Source organism: Pseudopipra pipra, chromosome 7 (assembly GCF_036250125.1).
Source record: "Pseudopipra pipra isolate bDixPip1 chromosome 7, bDixPip1.hap1, whole genome shotgun sequence".
In the NCBI taxonomy this organism is placed as follows: Eukaryota; Metazoa; Chordata; class Aves; order Passeriformes; family Pipridae; genus Pseudopipra; species Pseudopipra pipra.
The window spans coordinates 20,919,971-20,944,548 of record NC_087555.1 but is presented as its reverse complement, the minus strand read 5'-3'; the positions used below and the strand labels follow the sequence as shown (position 1 = coordinate 20,944,548).

Below are 24,578 nucleotides of genomic sequence, written 5' to 3'. Positions count from 1 at the left end.
TGTACTGCTAGTACTTCAGAATTAAATGTCACATTAATTTTCAATTATTTTACCTGATTTACCACGATTATACTTAATTGTAGTTCTTACTTGTTGAGTGCTAGCATCCCCTTCTCTCTTTGCTGTAATCCAAAAATTTTATAAATATCCTTATCCACGGGCATAAATATCAACTCTTACCAGACTAATGTGAAACTCCTGTGATATACCTTCTAAAATATTCTTCAAGTTTGAACAAGAAGAATTGACAAATATAATTTAGGTTAACTGATTTTTAATCGGTTTTGCATGGTCTGTCATAATTGCATGCAATCCAAATTTCTCTTGTATGTTTGTAGAATGTCATGCAAGTAATTCTGAAATAGTTTCCTGAAATTGAGGTGTATCTCACCTGTGGACCCTTTATCACATAGCAAGTTTTCTTGCTCAAGACCAAAATATACTCATACATTCTTGCCAAATATAGGTTTATTGTATTCTGAATTAGAGACACTGAAACTATGGTCTGTTGAACAGTAAAAGACTGGTGTCTGCCTGCATTGTCCTGGCCCACGAACACTACGGTGGATGTAGCTTGCATAAATTACTATATTATGTTGTATCTTGCCTCCTTGTGTCATTCTTCTTTTTGAGGAGCAGATCTACACTACCAGTGTGAAGGAGAAAGTCAGAGAACAGCTCTGATTTTCACTTATATTAGTGAAGTTAAACCAGCTTAAAATGTTTTTGGCCAGATAATAAAATGTGAGGAACAAGGATTATGGACTGGAAAGAATAGCAGAACAGTGGGTTGAAATAAAGTACTATCTGTGAAATAAAATTTATGTCATACTGCACAACTCATAATGGAATTGCTTTTATGACATAAAAATAAGAGATCCAATATATTTTACCTTATTGTCTTTTAGGTACTCAACCTCTTTTTGGCCTTGCTGCTGAGCTCATTTAGTTCAGACAACCTTGCTGCTACAGATGATGATAACGAAATGAACAATCTCCAGATTGCTGTGGCAAGGATTCAGAAAGGCATAGATTATGTGAAGAGAAAAGTGCGTGAATTCATCCAAAAAGCCTTTGTTAGAAAACAGAAAGTTTTAGATGAAATCAAACCTCTTGAAGACCTAAACAATAAAAAAGACAGCTGTATTTCCAACCATACAATAGTAGACATAGGTAAAAACCTGGCCTATCTTAAAGAAGGGAATGGAACTACCAGTGGCATAGGCAGCAGCGTGGAAAAATATGTTGTTGATGAAAGTGATTACATGTCATTCATAAACAACCCAAGCCTCACTGTGACAGTGCCAATTGCTGTCGGGGAATCAGATTTTGAAAATTTAAATACAGAGGAGTTCAGCAGTGAGTCGGACCTGGAAGAAAGCAAAGAGGTAAGACTGTTTCTAGATTTAAAATACTATGATGCTTTTCTTTTTTTCCGAAGGTTACTAGTGTTGAATTGAAATCTCTCTTTAATTCCTTTATAACAGCATAGACAAACTTGTAATGTTATTTAAAATGAATTGATGTAAGGTTGCAAGTTTTGAGTGAGATGGTGGTACAATATTGCATTTACAGTAATAATCAAGATGCATAAGACAATATTTTAGAAAATGTTTATTTAGTTAAATCTTTAACAAGCAAAAGAATCAATTACTAGCGCTGAATACCAGAAGTCATACAAAGTATGTGTGGCTGGTGTGTTTCTCCATGCTTATTTTTCAGTGCAGTTTATTTATTCCTTTATCTGCTTTCTGGAGTGCCTCCTGTCAACTCAGCAGTTCATTCTGATGTTTTTAACCTTACTGATATTGTTGGAATACATCTACATACATCGTAGATAGGTACATTTGAATACTGGACCAGCATCTAAACAATTTCATATAAATCACTAATAATCCTTCTGATAGTAACAGAACCACTGAAGAAGTGAAGTAATGGCCTTCTGGTAAAAAAAGCTTTATACCTCAGTATAAGATCCTTTCACATGACTACCCATTCTTATTTTCAAAGCTTTAAGATATTTGCATCTACTGAATCTACCTACTCTGGCTGTAATAAAATGTACCTCTTTCTGGCACAATGTGATGCCAAGTGAATAAATCCAAGCTAACACTTAAAGAGTTACAGTGGATGCCAAAGCATTATTATCATGTTTAACCCAGTGGTCTGTCCTGCACAACTGAAAGTGATGGAGGCACACCATCTCAATGGAGTAAGTTTATGCTATGCTTAGTACCAATGCTAGATCATTTGGCATCAGTATGGGTATTTTTAAGCAGTATTGCATGCTGTGGGATAGTTAACAACTAACATAAAGGTTTTCATAAGTGATTTTCTCATGCTTGAATCTTAGGGTATAAATATGGGTACGATTCAGTAATTTTCACCCTGAGATCCATTTTTGTACAAACTGTATTACACGTTTTATGTCTATCTCATATTGGCCTCATTAGCCACCAGCGTGCCTGTAATAAATGTGGACAGAGCCTTCCTTAATCTTCGTTCCTGAAGCCTGGCCATGATGATGATTACACGTTTAGTCATATTTTATTTTTTTTAATCTCAAATGTCTTTATTGTTCTTTTAAAAATATTTTTTTTCTGATTGATTATATTAATATTTATCTTACTCTTCAAAACCATGACTTGGGTGTAGAACAAGTCCGAGTTTATTGTAGTTTAACCTCTAATTTTTCTATGTAATTAAGAGGAAGTTTCACTGAATGTAGAATTTTGGTTGATTCTATTCTATCTTTGTACATAAGATAAGAAAAAGAATCTTCTCAGGCACCTTTAAGCCATATAGATCTAGAGCATCGCTCTGTCTTTCCACTGTTCTGTTGTCCCATTGTTAACTGTTTCAAAACTTATTGCTGCCAAAGGAGCAGCAAATTCTATTGCTGCTCTGGTGAAATTCCACCCATCAGTGAAATCATCTGTAACAAATGCATGTGACAGTAATGGCACAGATAATTTTCCTGTCTTTTTGTGAATCATGTACTTTCTTAGTGTAGACCTGGTCCTTCTGGGTTTGTTCGTCTTTTCAAGTCCAGCCTTTTCCCTGCTTAGCAACTAGTGATAGCCAGAGGATGTCCTGCAAGTTTGGGAATAAAGTGTTTTCAGTTCAAGTTCAGTACTAGGAAACATAATACTTTGGATTTCTTCATCACAAAATATTTATTGCTGTCTTGATGGCATAAGAAATATCTATCTATCGAGCTGTATTTGTCTGTAAGGTTAGTATAGTGTTTTTATTGGTTTCAAGGGTGCTGTCAACCTAAACCTATCACTTTTTATAAAACATTTTAAATGCCTAAATTGGAAAGTGTGAAGAAGATACTTTTATTCTGCAGATATATTATAAATGATATTTCAGATTATATTACTCTATGAATGACATTAAAAGAAAATCTGACACAAACACAGTGTGAGATGTTGACTGTGAAATTCCAGTACATTTAGAAGTATGCACCCAAGAAAACTCTTCTCCCTTTGCTGCTTATTTTGTCCTCCCACTCATATCAGATTAATTCTAATGATTTTACTGATTATGATATTACCACTACTCATGGTAGTAGCAAACCATGTTTTAATTGTCATAAACTTTTCCTGTGCCTGTTCACTTTTAAAAGTTATGAAATTATGTATGTATTAACTGAAGGTTAAAGATTATAGATTATAGCTCTGATAATTTTCAATTGGCAACTTCTCTGCAAAAATTTATTTGGCAGTGTAATTGGATTCTACCAATTTAAATACTATATGTCATTAAAATGACTGAAAAGTAATTTTAAATATTTTCATTAGTGATTATTAGATTAATAAGTTGCTGAAGTCTGTTTTTAAAAATGTAATCACAGGACTGTTCTGTACTAGTGGAGTACTCTCCATTTCTTTTGCTGAAACTACAGTCGTGCAGAAAATAAATTGTGATTCACTGAACAGTAATAGCAAGAAGGAACTTGCCTAATGATTAAGGCATCTGTTTAAAGAATGAAATCTTTTCCTGCTACAAAATATATTAATACTTTTTTTAACAGTCAGTAGTCAGTGGCTAAAATATCTTGAAATAGGGACCAAAATCAGATGAATTCCCTGATCACCAATATTCTCCCATTTGCTTCTTTTTGCCGTAGCTCTTTAACTCTTTACTGCACAAGAACATTATGTCAGTAGAAGAGATGGAGGATACACCTCATACAAACCTCTGTGCTGCTGGTTAGCAGGGCTGAGTATGACCACAATGACAATGGTGCACCTATTACTTCTTTGTGTAACAGGATGGGATGACTGCTGACTGTTTTCAATAGCCAAATCATCCCTTTCTTCCAATGGAAGGACCCTAATTGGGTAATTCTACAGGGTGACAAAAAGTATTGAATTCCTATAGGGAAAATTTTAAAGAGGTTTATCCCACATTTGACATGAGTTCCTGTCATTAAGCTTCCCCCATAAAAGGAAGGCTTTCTACTCAACATACCATCTTTAGAAGAAAACAGTGTCCTCACTGCATTCTTGGAGGCACTTAATCCTGTTGTTCCTCAGGAACTGCAAACTGATCAGGTGATAAGACAAAGAAATGCATATTAAGTCAGAAATGAGCTAGTGCCAAGCAGTTTTGACTGGTCAAGCTGAAACTCGTCTGAGCATATTCAGGACCAAAATTTCTTACTCTTGCAGAAGCTGAAGGTGAAAAATTGAAGAGAAAGGTTTACAAATTTCAGGAACTTTAAATAGCAACAGAGCAGTAAGCAAAGATTGTGATCGTATTTCTTATTGAAATGCCTAGATTTCAAGTAGATTTGAGTCACAAAAGCACATTTTTAAAATATTAATCCTAGTTCCTAATCTTCACTAGATACTCTTATCCACGATGTTTTTTGATATAGAGTGATGTCTATTGGTCAGAGGACCAACACTCTTGTCATGAAAACGATCCGTAGCAAAAGAAGACAATTTTTAAATTTAAAAAAAAAGTGGCTACAAATGGCTTTTTGTTTAAGGCTTCTTCTTTTTTCCATGCTATAATGTGCCTTACATTTCTGCCCTCTCATGTTTTTCCACTTATATGATACTGCTGTTTCTGAGTTCATCTGCCAGAGACTGCACAAGACAGCCAGAGGCTGACACAGAGCGTGCGTGTGTGCTTCTCCTGGCTTTTATGTAGACACAGAATACACATATTCACCCTGGTATAGGGCAATAAGCTGAATTTCAACGAAGTAGTTGTGATTTATTAACAAGTTTTAATTAAGTATATTAATGTTGCGTGCATTCTTTATTGTAACACACATAGATTCCAGTATTTTAATGGAAATGTTAACTAGATTACACCTTTCTAGAAACAATACATACAATGTAGTACATGCATAGTAGGTGTGAATTAACATGGAATTTTATAGAAAATTGCCTGAAACCTAAGATTAAATTAGTTATAAGAACACTGTGTCCATAAGAATGGCAGTGAGTGAATACAGTGTAATAAGGGAATTAGAGAACAAATACTAAATAAAACTTTACCATGGAAGTAGGGCTATTAGTAAATGTGGGACAACTGTGCTGAGTCTGTTGTCCTGTATGTAAAGGTCTATGGATCTCAGCTGCATTACTGCTATCCAGCATAGAAAGCATAAAGATAATTTTGCCATTTTAGATGCTTAAGTACTGCAGGGATGGTATATATGGAAAATTTTGTAGTACCTGTATGACTGTGTAATAATTAGTTAAAATAATAGTAATAAAAATAATAATAGCTGGTAATAATTAATGTATGCTAAATATAACTTCTAGGCCAGTAATTATGCTAAGTTATACCAATTATAAGATATTTTTAAATGGTTTGAAAAAATGGAATCTCCTAATGCTGTTGCAGACACATTAATAATCTATATTTTACTTTAAGCAATATTCAGCGCAAAACACCAGAGGTGCTGGGTCCTGAACTTCCTTTCCTACCGTTCTTACTTCTCACAGGAGTAGGACCAAGCTGGATCAGTCAAGCGAGCAGCTCTGGTGCCTTTTAGCGAGGCAGAGCATCGTGTCACCAGTTTTACACAGGTTACCTAAGCAAGTTATACATCTCTATGTATATTCTATTTAACCACTTTTTAGCGGGTATGGACTGGCCTGCATGCTCCTCAGCTATGATCCTGCCCCATCCATTGCAATAAGTACCAACATGCACAGCTGCTCTCTGCTGAGTCACGGGACTCGCATCACAGCATGGTCAGGCAAGATCGGCAGCCCCAACATTTCTGTGGTACAGATGCTATACTGTCCATGATATTTTAAAAGTATTTTGCAGTGCATGCTATGTACCTTTCCCAATCTTTATGATATAGTTTTCAGGTTTCTATTTTTGAAGGGTTTTCTTTTGTTCTGAAGGAAGACAGAATATGTAACACCTATGCTACGTTTTTCATCAGAAGCTTATATAAGTCCATCTGTAAGTCATGTTGATAATGAAAAGCTGCTAGCTGTTTTGGAAAACATTCATACTGTTGTATTTTAGCTTATAATGGAGGTAACTTGCAAACTCATGATAGTCATGTTTTTATTTTTCACTTTTTTTTTTAGAAATGCTTTTCTTTAGTACTTGTATAAGCATTTAGTTATTTTGGAGATTAATATGCAGTACTTGAAGCACCGTTAAGCATGAAATTAACTTAATTTCTGCAGTCAAAGCATGTGACCATAATTTGGTTGAAAGGATTCATGCAAAACTGGTATTTGGCTGGTCAAACATTCAGAGATCAGTTCTGCTCTTACTTACGCCCACACTTACAGGTGTAGAGGTGCAAAGAGAAAACTAATAGTAAGATCTGGCCCAAATTATTCTTACTATAGCTCTTTAATTTTTGCTCACAAATTAATTACCTCCCGGAACATCTAAAATTGTCTGGCCTGAGAAACTTGAACTTTCTAATCAGTAAAAAATAAAGTTCAGCAGTCTAGTAAATAAGCTACTGCGTTTGGACCAAAAAGTCCCCAGCTTCAGTGTGATTTACATCTCACCTATTAAACATTGCCATAATATTTACAACACCACAGCCATATGACGTTGCTTCCAGTTTGGTAAATCAGTGGAACTAAAATATACTTATTGCAGAGCTTTTTCTCTTTTTTTTTTTACAGAATAATTTATCTGATAATATGTATTTAGATTTAAAAATAGTCATTATTCAAAGTCTTTTGATGCTCTGAAGAATTTAGGCTTTGTATTGTTTGTGAATTGGTCACATTGTATTGGCATATTGTGATTCACAGTGGATTATGTTGTTAATGTTAGAGTTAATTGGAGTTTGCTTGTTTAGTCTTTGCAAACAGAAGTCCCTTACTCTGTTCCAGAAATATCCTCTCACTATTTCTTGTGTGAATTAAAGAGCCTTTTTAAGTAGCTTCCAGTGGGAGGGCTTTTTCCCACTAGAGCATATTTCCACTGCTACTTATGATGCTTTTGCGTTCATACAACTTTTTTGCAAATATTTTCATTTATGAAATGCTCATAAATAAGTAGATAGAAAGAATTTTGAATATCAATACACTACAGAGTGGGCTATAATTAGGGATCCTGGGTTGCAGTATTCACAGCTAACAATCATCACAAAATGGTTTTACCTTGATTAACAGTGTTCTGGTATTTTGTACTGATAGACTTAGTATGCCTGACTGTATAAGAACTAGAAAGAGTGACATCCAGATTCCACTTAATTATACCAGGGGAATCACAGTGCTATTTACCACTTCACTGTTTTTATAGGTGATATATCTGTACTGAAAAAGACTGGATAGTTGGATATAATATTGCCGTTTATATCACAGAACATCTCATTTTCATACTGACATCCACACAGCAATGAGAAAATAAAAGCAATGTAATTTCCATTATTTAACATTTTCACAGGTATTTGGGAGGAAAGGAAATTGAAAGCAAAACCAAAATGGTGGTTTCTCTTGATGCCATCTTCCTGCTTGTGTCTGTTCTGCTCTTTGCTCCTTCAACAGCTATGATTTCAACAGCTATTAGTGGCATCCTGGCCAATCATGAAATTTCAGGCTTTGTTAAAAATGTTAAGCTAAGAGCTGTTCAGCTACTCTCAGATAAACATCTTTGAAACAAAGAAAGAAAGAAATGTTAGCAGTTAAAAGTGTCCTGGCTGTAAGTGAAGCAGAATTGTATGAATCTGTGAGATGTTAAGGTTCAGAAAGTAATATTGTAAAAAACTTCCTGACCTAATCTTGGCTGCTGCTTTTTGTGATGCTGCTCTGATAGGCAAGCTGCTTTCCTATCTTGAAAGCTAAACTAAAACCTGAATCTCATACTGTACTGTATTGCTGACTAAAGCATGACTGGCAAGGCTGTTGGTACATGTGATGTAAAAGATATATAAATCTCTATGATAATCAGTATTCTGCTGCTTTAGAAACATGTAAGTACTTTTGTCCCCTTACTGTCTTCTGTGTAAAGGAGATGGAGTATCTACATTCTAAGGTTTTGAAAAACAGATTTCTCTGACAATAATTTCCTTAACATACTATTCAGAAAAAAATCAATGATCATAACTCTCAAAGAGTGTCTAATGCTTGATCCTGATAAATCTCTTATAATCTGCATGACTGAGTACTTTTGAAATCTGGAACCATGGTATAACAAAAAGCTTAAAAGGGATTTACTGTTAGATCAAAGCTAAGAGTTGAGTTTGGTGATTATCTTGTTTCTACAGGTTCATTTTTTTTAAAGGCTGTATATGTGTTAAGTATATAGTCATTGCCTAAATCCAGTTTTTATAATGCAAGTGAGCAGAGAACAGTTTACCAGGTACAAAGGTAACTTTCAGATATGTTAAGGTAAAGAACCGGGATATGTCAAATACCTAATATATCAGGGTCTGCAATTAGGGGTAGTCTGGCTGTCCAGCTGGATTCCATGTGTGACCATTGGCAAGTCACAGTAAGTGGTAGAAATAGTCTTCCTATGTATTAAAGCATATGGACAAAGCATAATCAGCAATAACATGGTCCATTTCCAGGCGATGTTGTGTTGAATACATAGAACTCAGTACAACGGCCCTGCGTCACTTGCTTTATGCCAGAGCACAAGTTTGCTGTGGAAATACGTGATTGCTACTGAGAGGTTTTCCTAGCATACTGAATTTAACTGATTTGATAAAATCCTAAGATTTTGTATCATAAAACCTTCCTGGCTGTTTGTAATGCATACTGAATTTTATAAATATTGTGTAGCATGACATACAATAAGTTCAACGTTAAACATAACATAGCAAAATGAAAGAAGTAATTATATCTCTTGAAAATGTCTATTTTTTTCTTCCCCAAATGATACTGAATTATTACAGATTGAATTTATTGAATAATTTTTATAATATCCCTCTTTATATACTGCTCAGGTTGGGGCTAAATTCAGGTATAATAGAGCAGCATGCTGAGGAAATGCTCTATTACATCAACAGAAGAGTAACTGAATTCTCAATGGGATAAGGCATTTAATTGTTGCATTTCAAGTATCAGCTGCTGTCGATTCAATTTAGAATTTTTCTGTTCAGCTTAACTCCTGTGATTATTGTTACAGCTCTGTAAAGGAAGCATACCAGATTTTTAGTGAAAAGAGATGTATAAGATACAACTCACCATCCGTAGTGCCCCACATAAATTAAGATGTCTTTTTGATGTTCCTGGTAATTGACAGTTCTACTGATAATTTTCTGCCTTTTCTGTCTGATCTTTTTGATCTCTCCTTATAGTGGATATCTCAATTCTTCCATGTTATCTGTTAGTCTTACATGGTTTCAGTAATAGGAATTCATTATCCTGTATGTTTATTAAACTAACTGCATAATATCTGAGTTACTGAACTTTTCATTTTCTTGTAAAAGAATGGACAGTAGGTTTTTCAAACTTATCATTTAGCCAGTTCATAATTTTTGTTTGCTCTGCTACTACTACAGCATTCTGCTAGAAATGCTGTCCAGATTGGAATGATGCAAGCAACATTTTAAGAAAACACTTCATAATAAAACCAGATAGTCACTGCTCAGTTTAAAAATAATTTAGTGTATTGTATTGATAAATGGTAATTTTTAACACCATATATACATTTCTTTGGAATGTACCTTGCATTTATGGTATTTCTGGCCTTTTCTCAAACTGATGATTGACTTCCATTGATGTTTAAATGCTTTAACATTCCATACTTTCCAGTTTCTCAATTTTAGAGGCAGTATTCCACAATGATCAAACTGCCATGCATTATCTATAATTGTAACATATTACAGTGGGAAATTTATAAATAATAATCTGCAGAAGAGTGTGCATCCATGTCTCTGTACACTGGACCTGACCTCATGGATGCTAAAATTTGTGCACAAACATGAGACATTAATATGTAAGTTGGGATTTTTAAAAAAGTTTAGAGAAAATGAGTGTGCAGATATCACTGAAATTAAGTGCATAATACATCCTACAATACTTTTTTCCATTTGTTTGGTCTTCCTCTAAATTGTGCTCTATAGTGCACCACAGTACACAAAAATCAGAGTTCAGCCTATGTCAAAATCACAACACAATATATTGTCAATGTGATTCAGTAGAATTGGGGGGGGAAGAAATGAATCTTCTTTTTGTTTGAAGAACATACTGAATATTTGCTGCAATGTAGAATTCCATTCAAATCTTAAGTTACTTTCTGTATCCACAGACTAATATTGTTTACATTTCCTTTACAAAAAACTGAAGCTTTCTCAAAGATGTTTTAAAGGAATAATGCCTCTAACTTCAGATTTAAGTGTCAGCAAAAATACATATATTTAATGTTACCATGGACCATCTCTGTTTAGTATTAATTCTCTGTAGTCTCTATTCTAAATCTGCTTACATCATTCCCTTTATAAGATTAGCTACTTATCAATGCAGCCATTTTACTGATGTTATACTCCACATAGTGATAACATTAGAAGAGTCATAGAATGCTATGATCAAACTACTTTTACTTATTATAGTACTCATATTTGTCTGTTGCCAACATAATGTGATGGTGTAAAAGAATAACTTTTAAAGTTTGAATTATATTATCAGTATGATTTATTGGTGCAGTATTATTTTATGATGGTATTGTCTTAAAAACATTTGTTTTCACCTTAGTCTTCCAAAGATTTTTTTTTGGCCTTTTATGGTGATTGGACATCTATGTGTACTCTACCAAAGTAATAAGTAGTTTAAAAATGGACAATAAATTCAGAAAATGCATTGGCAAGTGAGAATGCAAAATATCAGCTACTGCTCTTAAAGTAATGTGCTGCTCTTTTGGAAACAGAGAATTAAATTATCCTATACAACTCATAACATGTGTTTTCATGTCAATGATAACAAAAAGTTTATGTTGAAACTTTTTAGATTTAGATTTTTTCTGACTTGATAGAATAACATTTACGTGAGACATGAAAATACATCTGTGGAGCTTGCTGTTGGTTTGGTCATGATGTTGGAAATTTATTTGTATTAACACATGCTATCTGGTGTCATCTAAAATGCAGCCACATGATTGGAATAATTAAACACTACAAAGTGTGGAAGGCACCCAGTCCTAACTTACTGAAATTTCCCTTCTAAATTCTCAAGTGTGGCTCAGAATAGTAGTCTAATAATTTCAGCAATTCCTTGTATGAAAATATAAAAATATTTTCAATAGGGAAAATGCACATGGTGTAGTTTCTAATCTTGTGACCTCACCTGTAGTAGAGCAATTTGTCATTATAGATTGCAGATAAGAAGTTATTTTAATGTCAGACCACTGAATACATGCAAAATATTTTGATATGCATTTCAAATTTCTATTCAAAATAACTCAAATTGAAAAAAAATAATTATGTGGGGTTTCATTCACAGAAATTAAATGCATCCAGTTCATCCGAAGGCAGCACAGTTGATATTGGACTACCTCCAGAGGGTGAACAACCAGAAGCAGAACCTGAAGAAGTTCTGGAGCCAGAGGCTTGTTTTACAGAAGGTAGGGAAAGCAAAATATATGCAAGATACATCGACCTAATGGTATTGCCTTGCACAGAATTTTATTTTTATTCAAATCAGAAAGAAGCTTTGTGATTGTAGTTGTAATTTCTATTTGCATTAGTAAGTCCTTCAGAGTCACTGCTGTAGATTACTGTTCACGTGTTTGCTCTCTTTCTCCTTGGAAGGTATAATAAAAGGCACAAAGCTTTAACTTCAAATTTTGAAAGAAAAATGCTTAAATAGGAGATACTTATTTAAAAGCATCTATTGCAGTAGCACTGAAATAATTGACTACTGTTAACTGTAATTCCTAATAAATACTTACCTTATTCTGATGTCTTAAAATTTATCATCACATTTAGGATGTGTACGGAGATTCAAATGCTGTCAAGTCAGTGTAGAAGATGGAAAAGGGAAAATCTGGTGGAATCTTAGGAAAACCTGCTATAAGATTGTTGAACACAACTGGTTTGAGACCTTCATAGTCTTCATGATTCTTCTCAGCAGCGGTGCTCTGGTAAATTAAGTGTGAAACTATTGTGACTATTTTAAGCTGCAAGCATTTAGAATTTCTGTTAATCATATAGCTGCAGGGAATCAGAATTTGATATCCGATTCATAAATGTTATAATGTAAACATGTATCAGCAAGTATTTGGCATATATTGTAGGTTACATAAGAGTTTGCTCACAGGCTATGAAACAAATCATTTGGCTAGTTCAAAATTTAGATTTAATGGAAATAAATAATTTTATCAGACTGGTGTTCACATACCTTCATATTGATGATAATAGCTTTTTTTTTTAATATACACATTTAAATAAAAACACAGCTAACCTAGGAACTTATCAAGAGCAACTTGAATTGTCAGACTGAAATGTAGGGTGCCAACATGATTCTATCAGGTATTTTACAGATTGGTGTTAAATCAAGTGCACTGAGTAAGTACTGAAGTAATTAGTTCCCCATAGCAGGAGCAAAATATAATATTCTTGCTACACTTGGTTCAATGCACAGTGATTCACGGTCATTGTAGACATTTTCTTTTGACAAGGGAGTTCTCTCTATTTAGGATTGTTTTGTGGGTTAGCATGCAGAGTTTGGTTTCAATTATTCATCAAAAATACTGTATCACAGAGTCATTTTTAAATCCTTCATAGAATTTTGATATAAAGTTGTAGCTACCACAAAGGAAATCCTTATGTCAGTAAGCCATTGCTCTCTTTAATGCATTGACCCTGACTGGATGCCAGGCACCCACCAAAGCTGCTCTAATCACTCCCCTCCGCAAGTGGAGAGGGGAGAGAAAATATAACAAAGGGTTCATGAGTTGAGATAAGGACTGGGAGAGATCACTCACCAATTACTGTCATGGGCAAAACAGACTCGAATTGGGGGTATTAATTGAATTTATTACTTACCAAATCAGAGTAGGGTAATGAGAACTAAAATAAATCTTAGACATCTTCCCCCCACCCCTCCCTCCTTCCCAAGCTCCACCTTCTCCCTCCCAGCAGTTCAGGGAGATGGGGAATGGGAGTTACAGTCAGTTTATCACAGGTTGTTCCTGCTGCTGCTCAGGGAGAGGAGTCTTTTCCCTACTCCAGTGTGGGGTCCCTCCCAAGGGAGAGAGTCCTCCACAAACTTCTCCAACGTGAGTCCATCCCATGGGCAACAGTTCTCTATGATCTGCTCCAACATGGGTCGCTCTTCCAGGGGGTGAAGTACTTTAGGCACAGGCTGCTCCAGTGTGAATTTACCACAGGGCCACAAGTCCTTCCAGGAAACCTGCTCCAGCTTGGGCTCCTTTCTCCATGACTCTGAAGGTCTGGGCCAGGAGCCTGCTCCAACATGGGTTTCCCACTAGTTCACAGTCCTCTTTCGGGCATCGACCTGCCTTGGCGTGGGATCTCCTCCATTGGCTGCAGGTGGATCTCTACATCCCATTGACCTCCATGGGCTGCAGGGGCACAGCTTCTTCACCATGGTCTGCACCATGGGCTGTAGGGGAACCTCAGCTCTGGTGCCTGAAACACCTCCTGTCCCTCCTTCTACACTGGTCTTGGTGTCTCCAGGGCTGTTGCGCTCACATGTTCTCACTCCACTCTTCCCTGGCCGCAATTAGCTCAGTGTAATAACTTTTTTTCACCTTCTTAAATATGTTATCCTGGAGGCATTACTATAATTCATGCTTGGCTCGGCCTTGGCCAGCGGTGGGTCCATCCTGGAGCCAGCTGGCATTGGCTCTGCCAGACATGGTGGAAGCTTCCACCAGCTTCTCATAGAAACCACCCCTGTACCCTGCTACCAAAACCTGGCCATGCAAGCCCAATACAGTATCCATGGAAACAAATTAAAATTAGTTTGGGGAGTGGTACTACAGTAAGTTTTGTGTGTCACTGTTCAGCTTAGCTGAAAGCTGAATATTGTGTTTGGACCCAGCTTTATGAAAAGTGTGAAGCGAAAGCCAAAGTTACACTTGAGGGAAGGATGTATGCCTTACCTTATCATCACATATATTTTTTCAATTCAAATTCTTTCTTGGCCATTATATACCACACTGCAAATTGTGAAGATATTTAATTATTTAATTATATAATAATTATATAATTATTTAATATTTAATTATATCTTCAAAAATCTTTTTCACAGGCATTTGAAGATATCTACATAGAACAACGTAAAACTATCAAGACTATGCTGGAATATGCTGACAAAGTTTTCACATACATTTTCATTCTGGAAATGCTTTTAAAATGGGTGGCTTATGGCTTTCAAACCTATTTCACTAATGCCTGGTGCTGGCTGGACTTCCTGATTGTCGATGTATGTATTCTTTTTCATGTCCTGTACTACAGGCTCTAAAAATCAGAATATTATGTTTTCAGGATAGGATTTCTGTTCTATTAAATGAAAACTCTATTTTAACTGTTGATGTGGTATGGTTTATAATTCTTTTCAGAAAGGAAAAAATATTTAGATATACTTGTTACTCTAGAGATGTATTGAAATTCTCTACTTTATGAAGTAGTAATGCTTTATTGAAATAATGATTTTTACTATCTTATTTTTTGGTGGTATGGAAAGGATCCTCTTCAGTTTTTGCTGTATATGGAAGCAATTTCTTTAAGGGTTTCTAATATTCTAATCAATTACTGTAAGTGTCCTATCACTTACTCTGTGCACTATGAAAGGAAAATACTGCTAGGAATTCTCAGTCCCATTGTACTATTCAGTACTCTTGCACTTATCACCATATTGTGGGTGACCTCAAAGAGATGCTTCATAGAACCGTAGATGAGCCCCCTTAAAGAGGGTTCTCAAATGATTTTCAAAAGGCTGCACTACCACGGAGCAGATACACATTGTCTGAAAGAGACCTACTGATAAGTGCATTGTGATTTCAAGTCTGCATGCTCAACAATGTATGCATGGTGCTGGGTAGCACAAATGGAAGATTACAGGTCTTCTACCATATAGCAGATATTCATTTCCCTTCCATCCCCAATAGCCTGACTGTGATAATAGGCATCTCTCTGTTCCACGGATGTAATTCCCATGGAAAGCAGGCTAAGAAGGTGTCTTGATTCACTTATTCACTCATTTCAAAAAAAAGCAGAAGAATTCTATAGGAATTGTTATGTATCTCCCTAAAACTACAATGATATAGGTCATGGAGTCTTTACTATACAGAGCTTGGAAAACATTATAACTTTTAAATCTATACCAGCATTGCAAATCCTATGATAAAACATGACTATATGCACATTTAGGATTCTGTGAATGAGTCTGTACCTTTGTATAAAACAGTGTATTGGCTCAGTCATCAGATGTGTAAATTGCCATGACCAGTAGAGCTTGTATTTATCAACAAATATTTTATTCTAATTTGATAATCAGGGACTTAGTTACTTCTGTGAAGTTTATAAATAACTTCACTAGTTTTTCATGGCAACCTTAGCCTGTTGCAATTTTTTTCATGAAAAAATTAATATCCCAAGCATTCCTTTTAATCTGTAGTCAGGGATTGAGATAAAAAAAGTGAAAAGATCAATTTGGAGATGAAAGAATTGAGAGAACAGGAAGGATGGAAGGGAAGGGCATTAAATGAAGGGAAATAGGGGGTGATTTGGTTTATTTTTTCTTTATTAGGGCCACTCCTTCCCAATGGCTATTATAAATACATTTCCAAGGATTATTGATAAAAGATAATTGTATTATTTATTTTACAGCTATTCTAATTTATTTACTCATCTGCCTGCAGACCAGACCAGCGTTATGCAAGCCAGAATTGATGAAGTGGTTAAAGGAATCACAGGGAATGTAATGAAGTGTGGATATGCCTAACAATGAAGCTTCTGCCATAGTCTAACAAACAGTTGGTTCTCAGTCTTGATTAGTCTGGTTAAATGTGAACAGCATTGGTAGCTATGGCTATTGAATGAGATTTTCTGGACACTAGAAAATTACATTTGACCAAAGGCCGGGTCTGGATGTGGTTTTTGAAAGCTTTTACATTCTCATCAAGTTCTGAAGATATCATGGGAAGGCCTGACCTAAACTGGCCATTCCAATTCACCCAGCTTTTGAGAGTTTTCTTTTTGCATGTGACTTCGTTTTTCTTTAAATACCACCAAATGTTGACTGGTTTATGTGAATGTAGAAGGCATTTTTTATACCATTCTGCCAACATGGTTTCATCAACAGGTACCTAGAATATACTTTTATTCTACTTTGTCTGACTTGAAAGATCTTTCTGCATTATAGAGGGATTCCTGGAGAAAGAGGTCCAGCCTTGAATCTTCTTGAGAAGTTCAGGGCACACATCATTCCCACCATATGTCTCAAAAGGATATACGAGATGAATGAGCAATATTGCCTTTCTGTTTTTGTGTAGGTCTCTTTGGTTAGCTTAACAGCTAATGCCTTGGGCTACTCAGAACTTGGTGCGATTAAATCCCTTAGGACACTAAGAGCTTTGAGACCTCTAAGAGCCTTGTCGCGATTTGAAGGGATGAGGGTAAGACAACATGAAAGAATTGAAATGCTGCATGCATACACGGAAACAATGCATGCAGAATACTCAGCAGCAAATCCATGCAGAAGTGCTACACTATCATCCTGTATATTTCACATTTATCACTAACATATAAGCAAAAGGCTTCATCTGCTTATATGAATTCATGTGTTATTGCTCACATTTTACACTTATTTAGGCTCCTGGGCCTTTCACCCTATTTCATATTTTCATGGATGGCCCAAGGATTTATGAACTGCATGGATCTATGCAATATTACTACAAAACTGAATTTATCCCATACAAATACATCCTACTATAGTCAGAACAGTTTTAAAAAAACCAATACTTCCTCTCAAAAGTGTGTGCACATGCGCCCATGTATATATGCACATGCGTATTTCTTACAAGTGTAGAGTATCACAGACAGTCTATCAAACATCTTTTAACCTACAGTTCTGTATATCTTAGTTGGGAATGTCTGTTACAACTAAAAGTTTTGTAATGAATTTGCATGTTAATAAGTAAATTGGCAATATACCTTCTATCTTTCATATTAGAACTATTGCATTCTATTTAACAAAACTTTTCTAACATATCAGAGATTGAGCTGGTTTTATTTCTGGTTGCGTACTGCTTTCCATATTGATTCTAAAATGTTGATTATAATCTATAGGGCACTAAGCAGCCTGAAAACATATCAGACTTTTGCTGTCAGAGTTGGGTATATTTGAGAATAACCTGTCCCCAGCTGTTCATTAGCAGCGTGGCAGCTACCACAGCTGAGCCCCTCAGCTGCCCAGTGGGGCATGCTCAGTGTGTTCCTGTGCAAAGTCAAATTCATTAGTTTGGATCGCTTCTTCAGTGCACTGAAATGGACAGATCTTATGCATTCTGCTGTGACTTGAAAGCTCTAGAAATGTTTCTCTTAGGGGTAGTAGTGAACAACTGGAGATGGTAGATACACGTAGCTCTTTGTAGTACCTGCCACAGGAAGATGTCTGACACACCTTCGGGGTCCATCTGTCTCTCCTGGACATACTGCCACAGATCTAAACAGCAGATGCACCTGAACTGGAACCCTATTGCTGTCATTAAAAGTGATCCTTTTGTGAGCTCTCTGCTGCAATCACTGATCTTTGGCACCTCAGGTTGTAAGCTGATTAGCAAATTTGTAACTCAACTACAAATTGGTGAGAAAATGTGATGCTCTATGTGTGTGGAAAGTAAGAGAACAGGCTTCAATCAAAAAGAAGACAGGCTTTGGTGAAACATTATAAATTCAAATAGGAAATACCATTTCCTTGTCTCCAACACATTTCTGGAGCTTTACTAAAGCAAATTTGAAAATGTGGGATGTTTATATCAGGTGTAAGGCCTGTCTAAAACCTCAGTAGTGTTTCACTAAAAACCGCATTAGCTGGGGGTTTTCTTTATGACAATGATTAGGAAAAAAACCAAACCAAAAATATTACAAATTTTATATGCACAGTAAATTGCATATAAAGTGGCAATTTATCGTGGCAAGGAAAAAACAATCACTTTGTCATGAAGGTTTGATAATTTGATAATTGTCAGTCCCATGAATTCTGTGTTGGTGTAAACTTTATCTACTGATTGGATCCTGATCTGCCAGCTGTATCTTTGTAAAATTCTCAAATATGGAGGAGATTTATGACTTTAGCAAAAGATATAAAAAACAATTAGGTAGTGTCAGACTAGAAATATGATCTATATTTTTATTAGTTAAGCAATTAACCATTGAAATTTTCCTATGGATATAATGAATTTTGCCTTATTTAAAGTAATTAATTCTAGGTTTAGTGTCTTGAAAGATACAGTACCTGAAGGTGATGAAGGAATTAGTATGAAAACATTTTAAGGTCTGAGACAGGGAAATTCAAGATGTCTGTTTATAACATAGTCATTTCCAGTGATGCACAACTATGTGTTTTGAGTGTCTTCAAATGATTCATATTACAAGCTGGTCCTCTGTAGATTCAGGACTCAGACTAAAACCAGAGAAAGTAGGTCAGCTGTAGGAATCCAGCAATTAAAAAATGAAGAACATGACTGGACCTGCAGATGTAGCAGAAACAGGAACAGAATTCTCAGGTGTACTGAGACTGGAAGCTTGAGGACAAATATTTTTACTTCATTAACTATCCCTTTATATCTCAATAATTATTCTTGATGGATGATATCACTTCATTTAAGAAATCTACTTATATTTTTTAGGTAGAAGAATTGAGATAACTTGAAATAAAATTTATGCAAAAGTAATGACTAATACATTTGGAAAATATTTCCAATTTAAACTAATTCAATATTGTTTTTAGAATATTCATTTGCTTAGGTCAAACAACTCCTTATGGCCTTCCACAGTCATGATGTTGACAGTGCTGGTACAAGCCTGTCAGCACAAGACAGCACTGTTAAAATAGTCAGAAGAGATTTATCCATTAGTCAGGGAATCCTCTCTACCCAGTTGCTCAGTGATAAAATGCTATACTATTTTTACTTACTGATTTATAATAGGTATTGCCAAGGAGATTTTTAGTACGATTAAGAAACTATTCTAATTTTTTTAAAATTTCCCCACTAGAAACAACCGATTATTAAAATGTGATTTAAAATAAGTGGGGAGGGGGGAAGCAAGCAAACAAACAAACTAAAGGATGGCAGCTTTGGATTTAATGCAGCATTCTATGCTTTTATAGAGTCATGGAGTAATTTACATGGAAAGGAACCTTATTTGGTCCAGCTTCTAAATTTAACATAAAAACAACTTTGTTGAAGTCCTATAGGATCTCAAATGTAGTCCAACATATGTATCACCCAAAAGAGGTAGTGTTTTGGCAGGAATGGAGCCCTGAAAGTAAAACAGGTATTGCTCCTTTCCTTCAGCCCCATGCAACTTCAGAGCACACGCGACGGTGATGTTCACCACCTACTCTAACATTCAAAGGTTTTATTTTCTGTTCTGTAAAATGGCAAATGAATGAAAGGCGATTTACCTGGATGACTAATTTTATAGTTAATTGATTCTATGGATGCTATTAATTGTAGATATAATTGTAATACCAAAATACTTTACGTGCTTAAACTACATAGTTGTATTTCAAACAGAAACAATTAGCTTAGTATGCTAGAGGATCTGCCCTAGTGCCTACATCATAGAAACTAATTAATTATAAACTATTCCATCAGCATAATAACTACTGTTCTGCATTTAAAAAAAAAATCTTCAATAGGGTCTAAGGATCTGATTCAATTGTTTTGGCAAAGTTGGCAGCAGTGCTCCACAGTTACTAAATTTTATATTCTTAGAGTTATTTACAGAAAGATTTAAAATAAGAATTAACTAATTTAGTGGTTCATCAATTCAATCATTAATAATTTTCATTCATAATGGACCTACTTTCTCCCTAATTTTATTTTCCTTACTGTTTTATTTTCAATCTGGCATGTTTTTAATCATTGCTCATCATCGTACATGAACTCATTTTCACATTTTTCTTTCCCGAAGCCTGATTTTTCCCAAAATTCGTTTGGGAATTAAATCAAGTCTCTTCTTCAAGTTTTATCTGCCACTTGCCTGAACCCTAACAGCTTTGGTGTGTTCAGACACTCAGCAGGTTTCCTGGTCTGACCACTGCTTCTTTTCTCATTTTGTATGTAACCATCCAAATGAACATGCACACATCCCCGAGTTTTATTTTTAAAAAGACTTAAAATTAATTTCAGTTAAAAATTTGCTCAGTAATAGATTTGAACTGTTTACCCAGTAAACATGTAATATAAAAAATTTGGTTTGTTTGATTCAATCAGTGATTATAATTATTATGGACATGATTTTGCAGACATACATTAAGTAAATATTCTAAAAAGAACTAATAAATGCCTTTTTTTCTGATTTTTTTTTTAGTTTGTTTTATCGGTTTGTTCTTATTTTTTCCCAGTCTTTAAAGTTACCATTTGCTACCGTTTGTATTTTTAAATTCTAATTATGTTGACATTTTATCTTTATACTGCTTTTCTGACTTGTTACTCTCAACAATTAAAACAGTGTAACACACATATTAGAACTATAACAGAGTTGCATTTAAGAAAGGCTGATGATGCATTTGTAAGGTACTGATGCCTGTGTTCTTACAATGTCTCTCTTCGGTTTCATTTGTCCTCTAGGTGGTTGTGAATGCCCTGTTGGGAGCGATTCCATCTATTATGAATGTGCTTCTTGTTTGCCTTATATTCTGGCTGATCTTCAGTATCATGGGAGTGAATCTATTTGCTGGAAAATTTTACTACTGCGTTAACACTACAACTGATGAGAGATTTGAGATCAGCCAAATCAACAACTACAGTCAATGTGAGGAGCTCATACAAAACAATGAAACTGCCCGGTGGAAGAATGTGAAGGTTAACTTTGATAACGTGGGCCTTGGTTATCTTTCTCTGCTTCAAGTGGTAAGTCACCACTCCTTAATTTCTATTTCTCTTTCTATCTCTCTGTTGCTGACTTGTAATAGTAAAAAGTTATTTCTTATTTTTTTTTTAATTTAGAAATTTTGTCTGTCACTTTTTGGTTTGAATTATGAAGTGTGGGATAAATCCATGACTCTACAGAAATAATTCAAGCCCCAAGGGGTGTGCTGACTATGAGAAAAAAAATACGTAATTTAAGCCTAATACACCTGAGCTATATTGAAAAAAATAACTTGCACAAAAAAATAACTTTTACATCAGATATTACTCATAAGGAATAAAAGTTCTTAATAGGTGCTATGTCCTCTATAGTGAGATACTAGAATTTGCTTGCAATTCTTGTGCATGAATAAAACATACAGTAGAAGGCAAGAGTCAGCTATTAATGTTGCACTGTGCTGGTTTGTACGATGAGAGCTAAAGACACTTAGTCATCAGGTCTTAACATTTCTGACAAGCCATTTTCCAGGAAAAGTGTGATGTAAACACCAGTGTTCTTTTTATAGGCTACATTTAAAGGATGGATGGATATCATGTACGCAGCTGTGGATTCTCGTAATGTAAGTATAGTCCCTTGACTCCATTTGTTTTGACTGTATGAGCTCCGAGATTTGAGAATGTAATTTTAACATCTTTCAGAAATAACAGTAAAAATGAGAGAACAAGGAGCTATTATAATTTTGTAGTCAAAGAAAATGGAAACCATAGGAAAATACAAGAGATAGGGAAAGCAGAGGAGCTTTCCTAAAGCATTCCACGTTCTCAATGGTATGGTTGGACCAAAATTCCTCAATCCCACACCAGACTTAACTGTTGCCTGAAACGCCTTTTCCTCCTCTTATTGTGCATCGAGGAATTATTTATATTTGGAAACAGGCACTGATACAGAGATAAATTTTTTTGTAATACTGATGTTTTTTTAAAGCTCAGACTTTCACTGTGCTCTGCAAGCCACTCCTTTCTTTAGGGAACAGTGCCTGCCTATTTTTAATTTGGCCTGTGCATTTTTTACCCTTTTGCCTCCTCCTTGCTCCCTTGGTGCAAGTTTTTCTCTAGTTCTGAGTAGACAACTGAATAAACTATACTGGTAAAGCTCCAGCTACACTCGCAGCAGGCCTGTTTTACCTGTACTAGTGTGCATAGCAGTACCAAGAATATATGCTTAGTCTAAACATGGCTTGGATGCCTCTCTTCAATAATCTGGTGCAGTTTCCTAATTCCCATAGCAGTGAAAGCTCTGCCTGCCCACATCAGGGGCTCCCACAAGATTTACAGAAAATTCTGCAGATTTACATGCTGGTGTTTCTCCTCATCTGTAGACTCAGATAGATGGAACTTTAGTAGTTTAAACTAATTGTGTCTTCAGTATTTATTCTACATTCATACAGGCCAGTTACTTTTTTTAAAATGAAATATCAAGTTTGATAGCAAAGTTCTTTTTCAAGAATGTAACTTAATAGATTGAAAGTCAGTGGAATGGATATGTCAGAACTTGACTGTGAGAAGCAAAGATCAGAGTGATAGAGCCCTAATTTTATCCAGCATATATTTTGTGCTCACTGTTAAACTAAGGTTTAGTTTCTATGCCTGTTTTTGCAGGTTTTGGATCAGCCTAAGTATGAAGATAACCTGTACATGTATCTTTACTTTGTCATCTTTATCATCTTTGGATCATTTTTTACCTTGAACCTTTTTATTGGTGTCATCATAGACAATTTCAACCAGCAGAAAAAGAAGATAAGTACTTCATCATTATTCTGCAAAGAAATCAAACAAATGCTTGGTTTTGGTCCAGTCGTGAAAACTTTATTCATTAAGCATTTTTTTTTATTCTATGATAAATTAATATGAGCTCTGCATTCCAAATACATTGAATTATTAAAGCTTACAGCTTGACTTGATGAGGGCTTGATGGACAATTGACAATATATGTCTGTCCATGATTAGTGAAATACTCATTGTCATTTTTGTAAAGATGTGGATTTGGGGCTGGAGTCTACAGTAGACTCATAAAAAGTCCATCCATTGAAATAGCAAAATTAGCTATAAAAACTCTTTGCTATATTACCTTCATATCACAGAGCTCAGCAGTGTAGATTTCTGAATTTTTAATAACAAACTTTGTATTATCTTCATTTGTGCTCTTTAGTCTTTTTGTTTTGTCCACACTGCATCAAAAGGTATCAGTGTTTCAGCTGCAGAATTAACCTTTTGTGTAGCTTAATACTTAATTTATAAAAATAATAGAAGAGGATTTTTATATCTGTCCTAAATTTTCCCACGGATGAAAATGTGAACAAGAGTGATCATTACTATTATTTTTAAGTAATCGATAAAGATACATGATTGTAACCAGTTTTTGTCTTTTTGGTTTACTTTGGAGGTCAAGACATTTTTATGACAGAGGAACAGAAGAAATACTACAATGCAATGAAAAAACTGGGTTCAAAGAAACCACAAAAGCCTATACCTCGACCAGCAGTAAGAATAAAAATATTTTCTGTTATTTTTACATCTGTATGAAAATTGGATTTTTTCAGTTATTCCTTAGGCTGAAATAAGTTGTAAGCTAAAACAAGAAGTGATATAAGAAAAGCCTTATTTATCTCAAATACTTTTTTTTTTTCTCTTTTTCCCCACCCCCAACAGAACAAATTCCAAGGCATGGTCTTTGATTTTGTAACAAAACAAGCATTTGATATCAGCATCATGATACTTATCTGCCTTAACATGGTCACAATGATGGTAGAAACAGATGATCAGAGTGAAGACATGGAAAACATTTTATATTGGATTAACCTGGTGTTTATCGTACTTTTCACCGGAGAATTTGTCCTGAAATTGATTTCCCTTCGCCATTACTACTTTACTATAGGTTGGAATATTTTTGATTTTGTGGTTGTCATTCTTTCCATAGTAGGTAAGAGCAATTAATTTTTATGAAATGTCTAATTCTGTAAAAACAGAAACATTTTTGGCATGTAAAATCTATTTATATTTTGGTTCAACTTTGTCACTAGAAAGTCTTATCCACAAAATAACTGAAAAGT

At 35.1% G+C, this 24,578-nt stretch overlaps 1 protein-coding gene across 5 annotated transcripts in view; it reads left to right on the top strand.

The window, feature by feature from the left end:
- The window catches only part of SCN2A (sodium voltage-gated channel alpha subunit 2), a 75,931-nt gene that overhangs the window by 46,893 nt on the left and 4,460 nt on the right, over nt 1-24,578 (top strand). For all 5 annotated transcript variants that reach the window (XM_064661013.1, XM_064661011.1, XM_064661012.1 and 2 more), the window contains 10 exons: nt 909-1,388; nt 11,901-12,021; nt 12,386-12,540; nt 14,676-14,849; nt 16,921-17,043; nt 21,229-21,510; nt 22,035-22,088; nt 23,128-23,265; nt 23,905-24,009; nt 24,178-24,448. In XM_064661013.1, the coding sequence (XP_064517083.1) occupies nt 909-1,388; nt 11,901-12,021; nt 12,386-12,540; nt 14,676-14,849; nt 16,921-17,043; nt 21,229-21,510; nt 22,035-22,088; nt 23,128-23,265; nt 23,905-24,009; nt 24,178-24,448 (1,903 nt within the window). The remainder of the gene's footprint in view (nt 1-908; nt 1,389-11,900; nt 12,022-12,385; nt 12,541-14,675; nt 14,850-16,920; nt 17,044-21,228; nt 21,511-22,034; nt 22,089-23,127; nt 23,266-23,904; nt 24,010-24,177; nt 24,449-24,578) is intronic.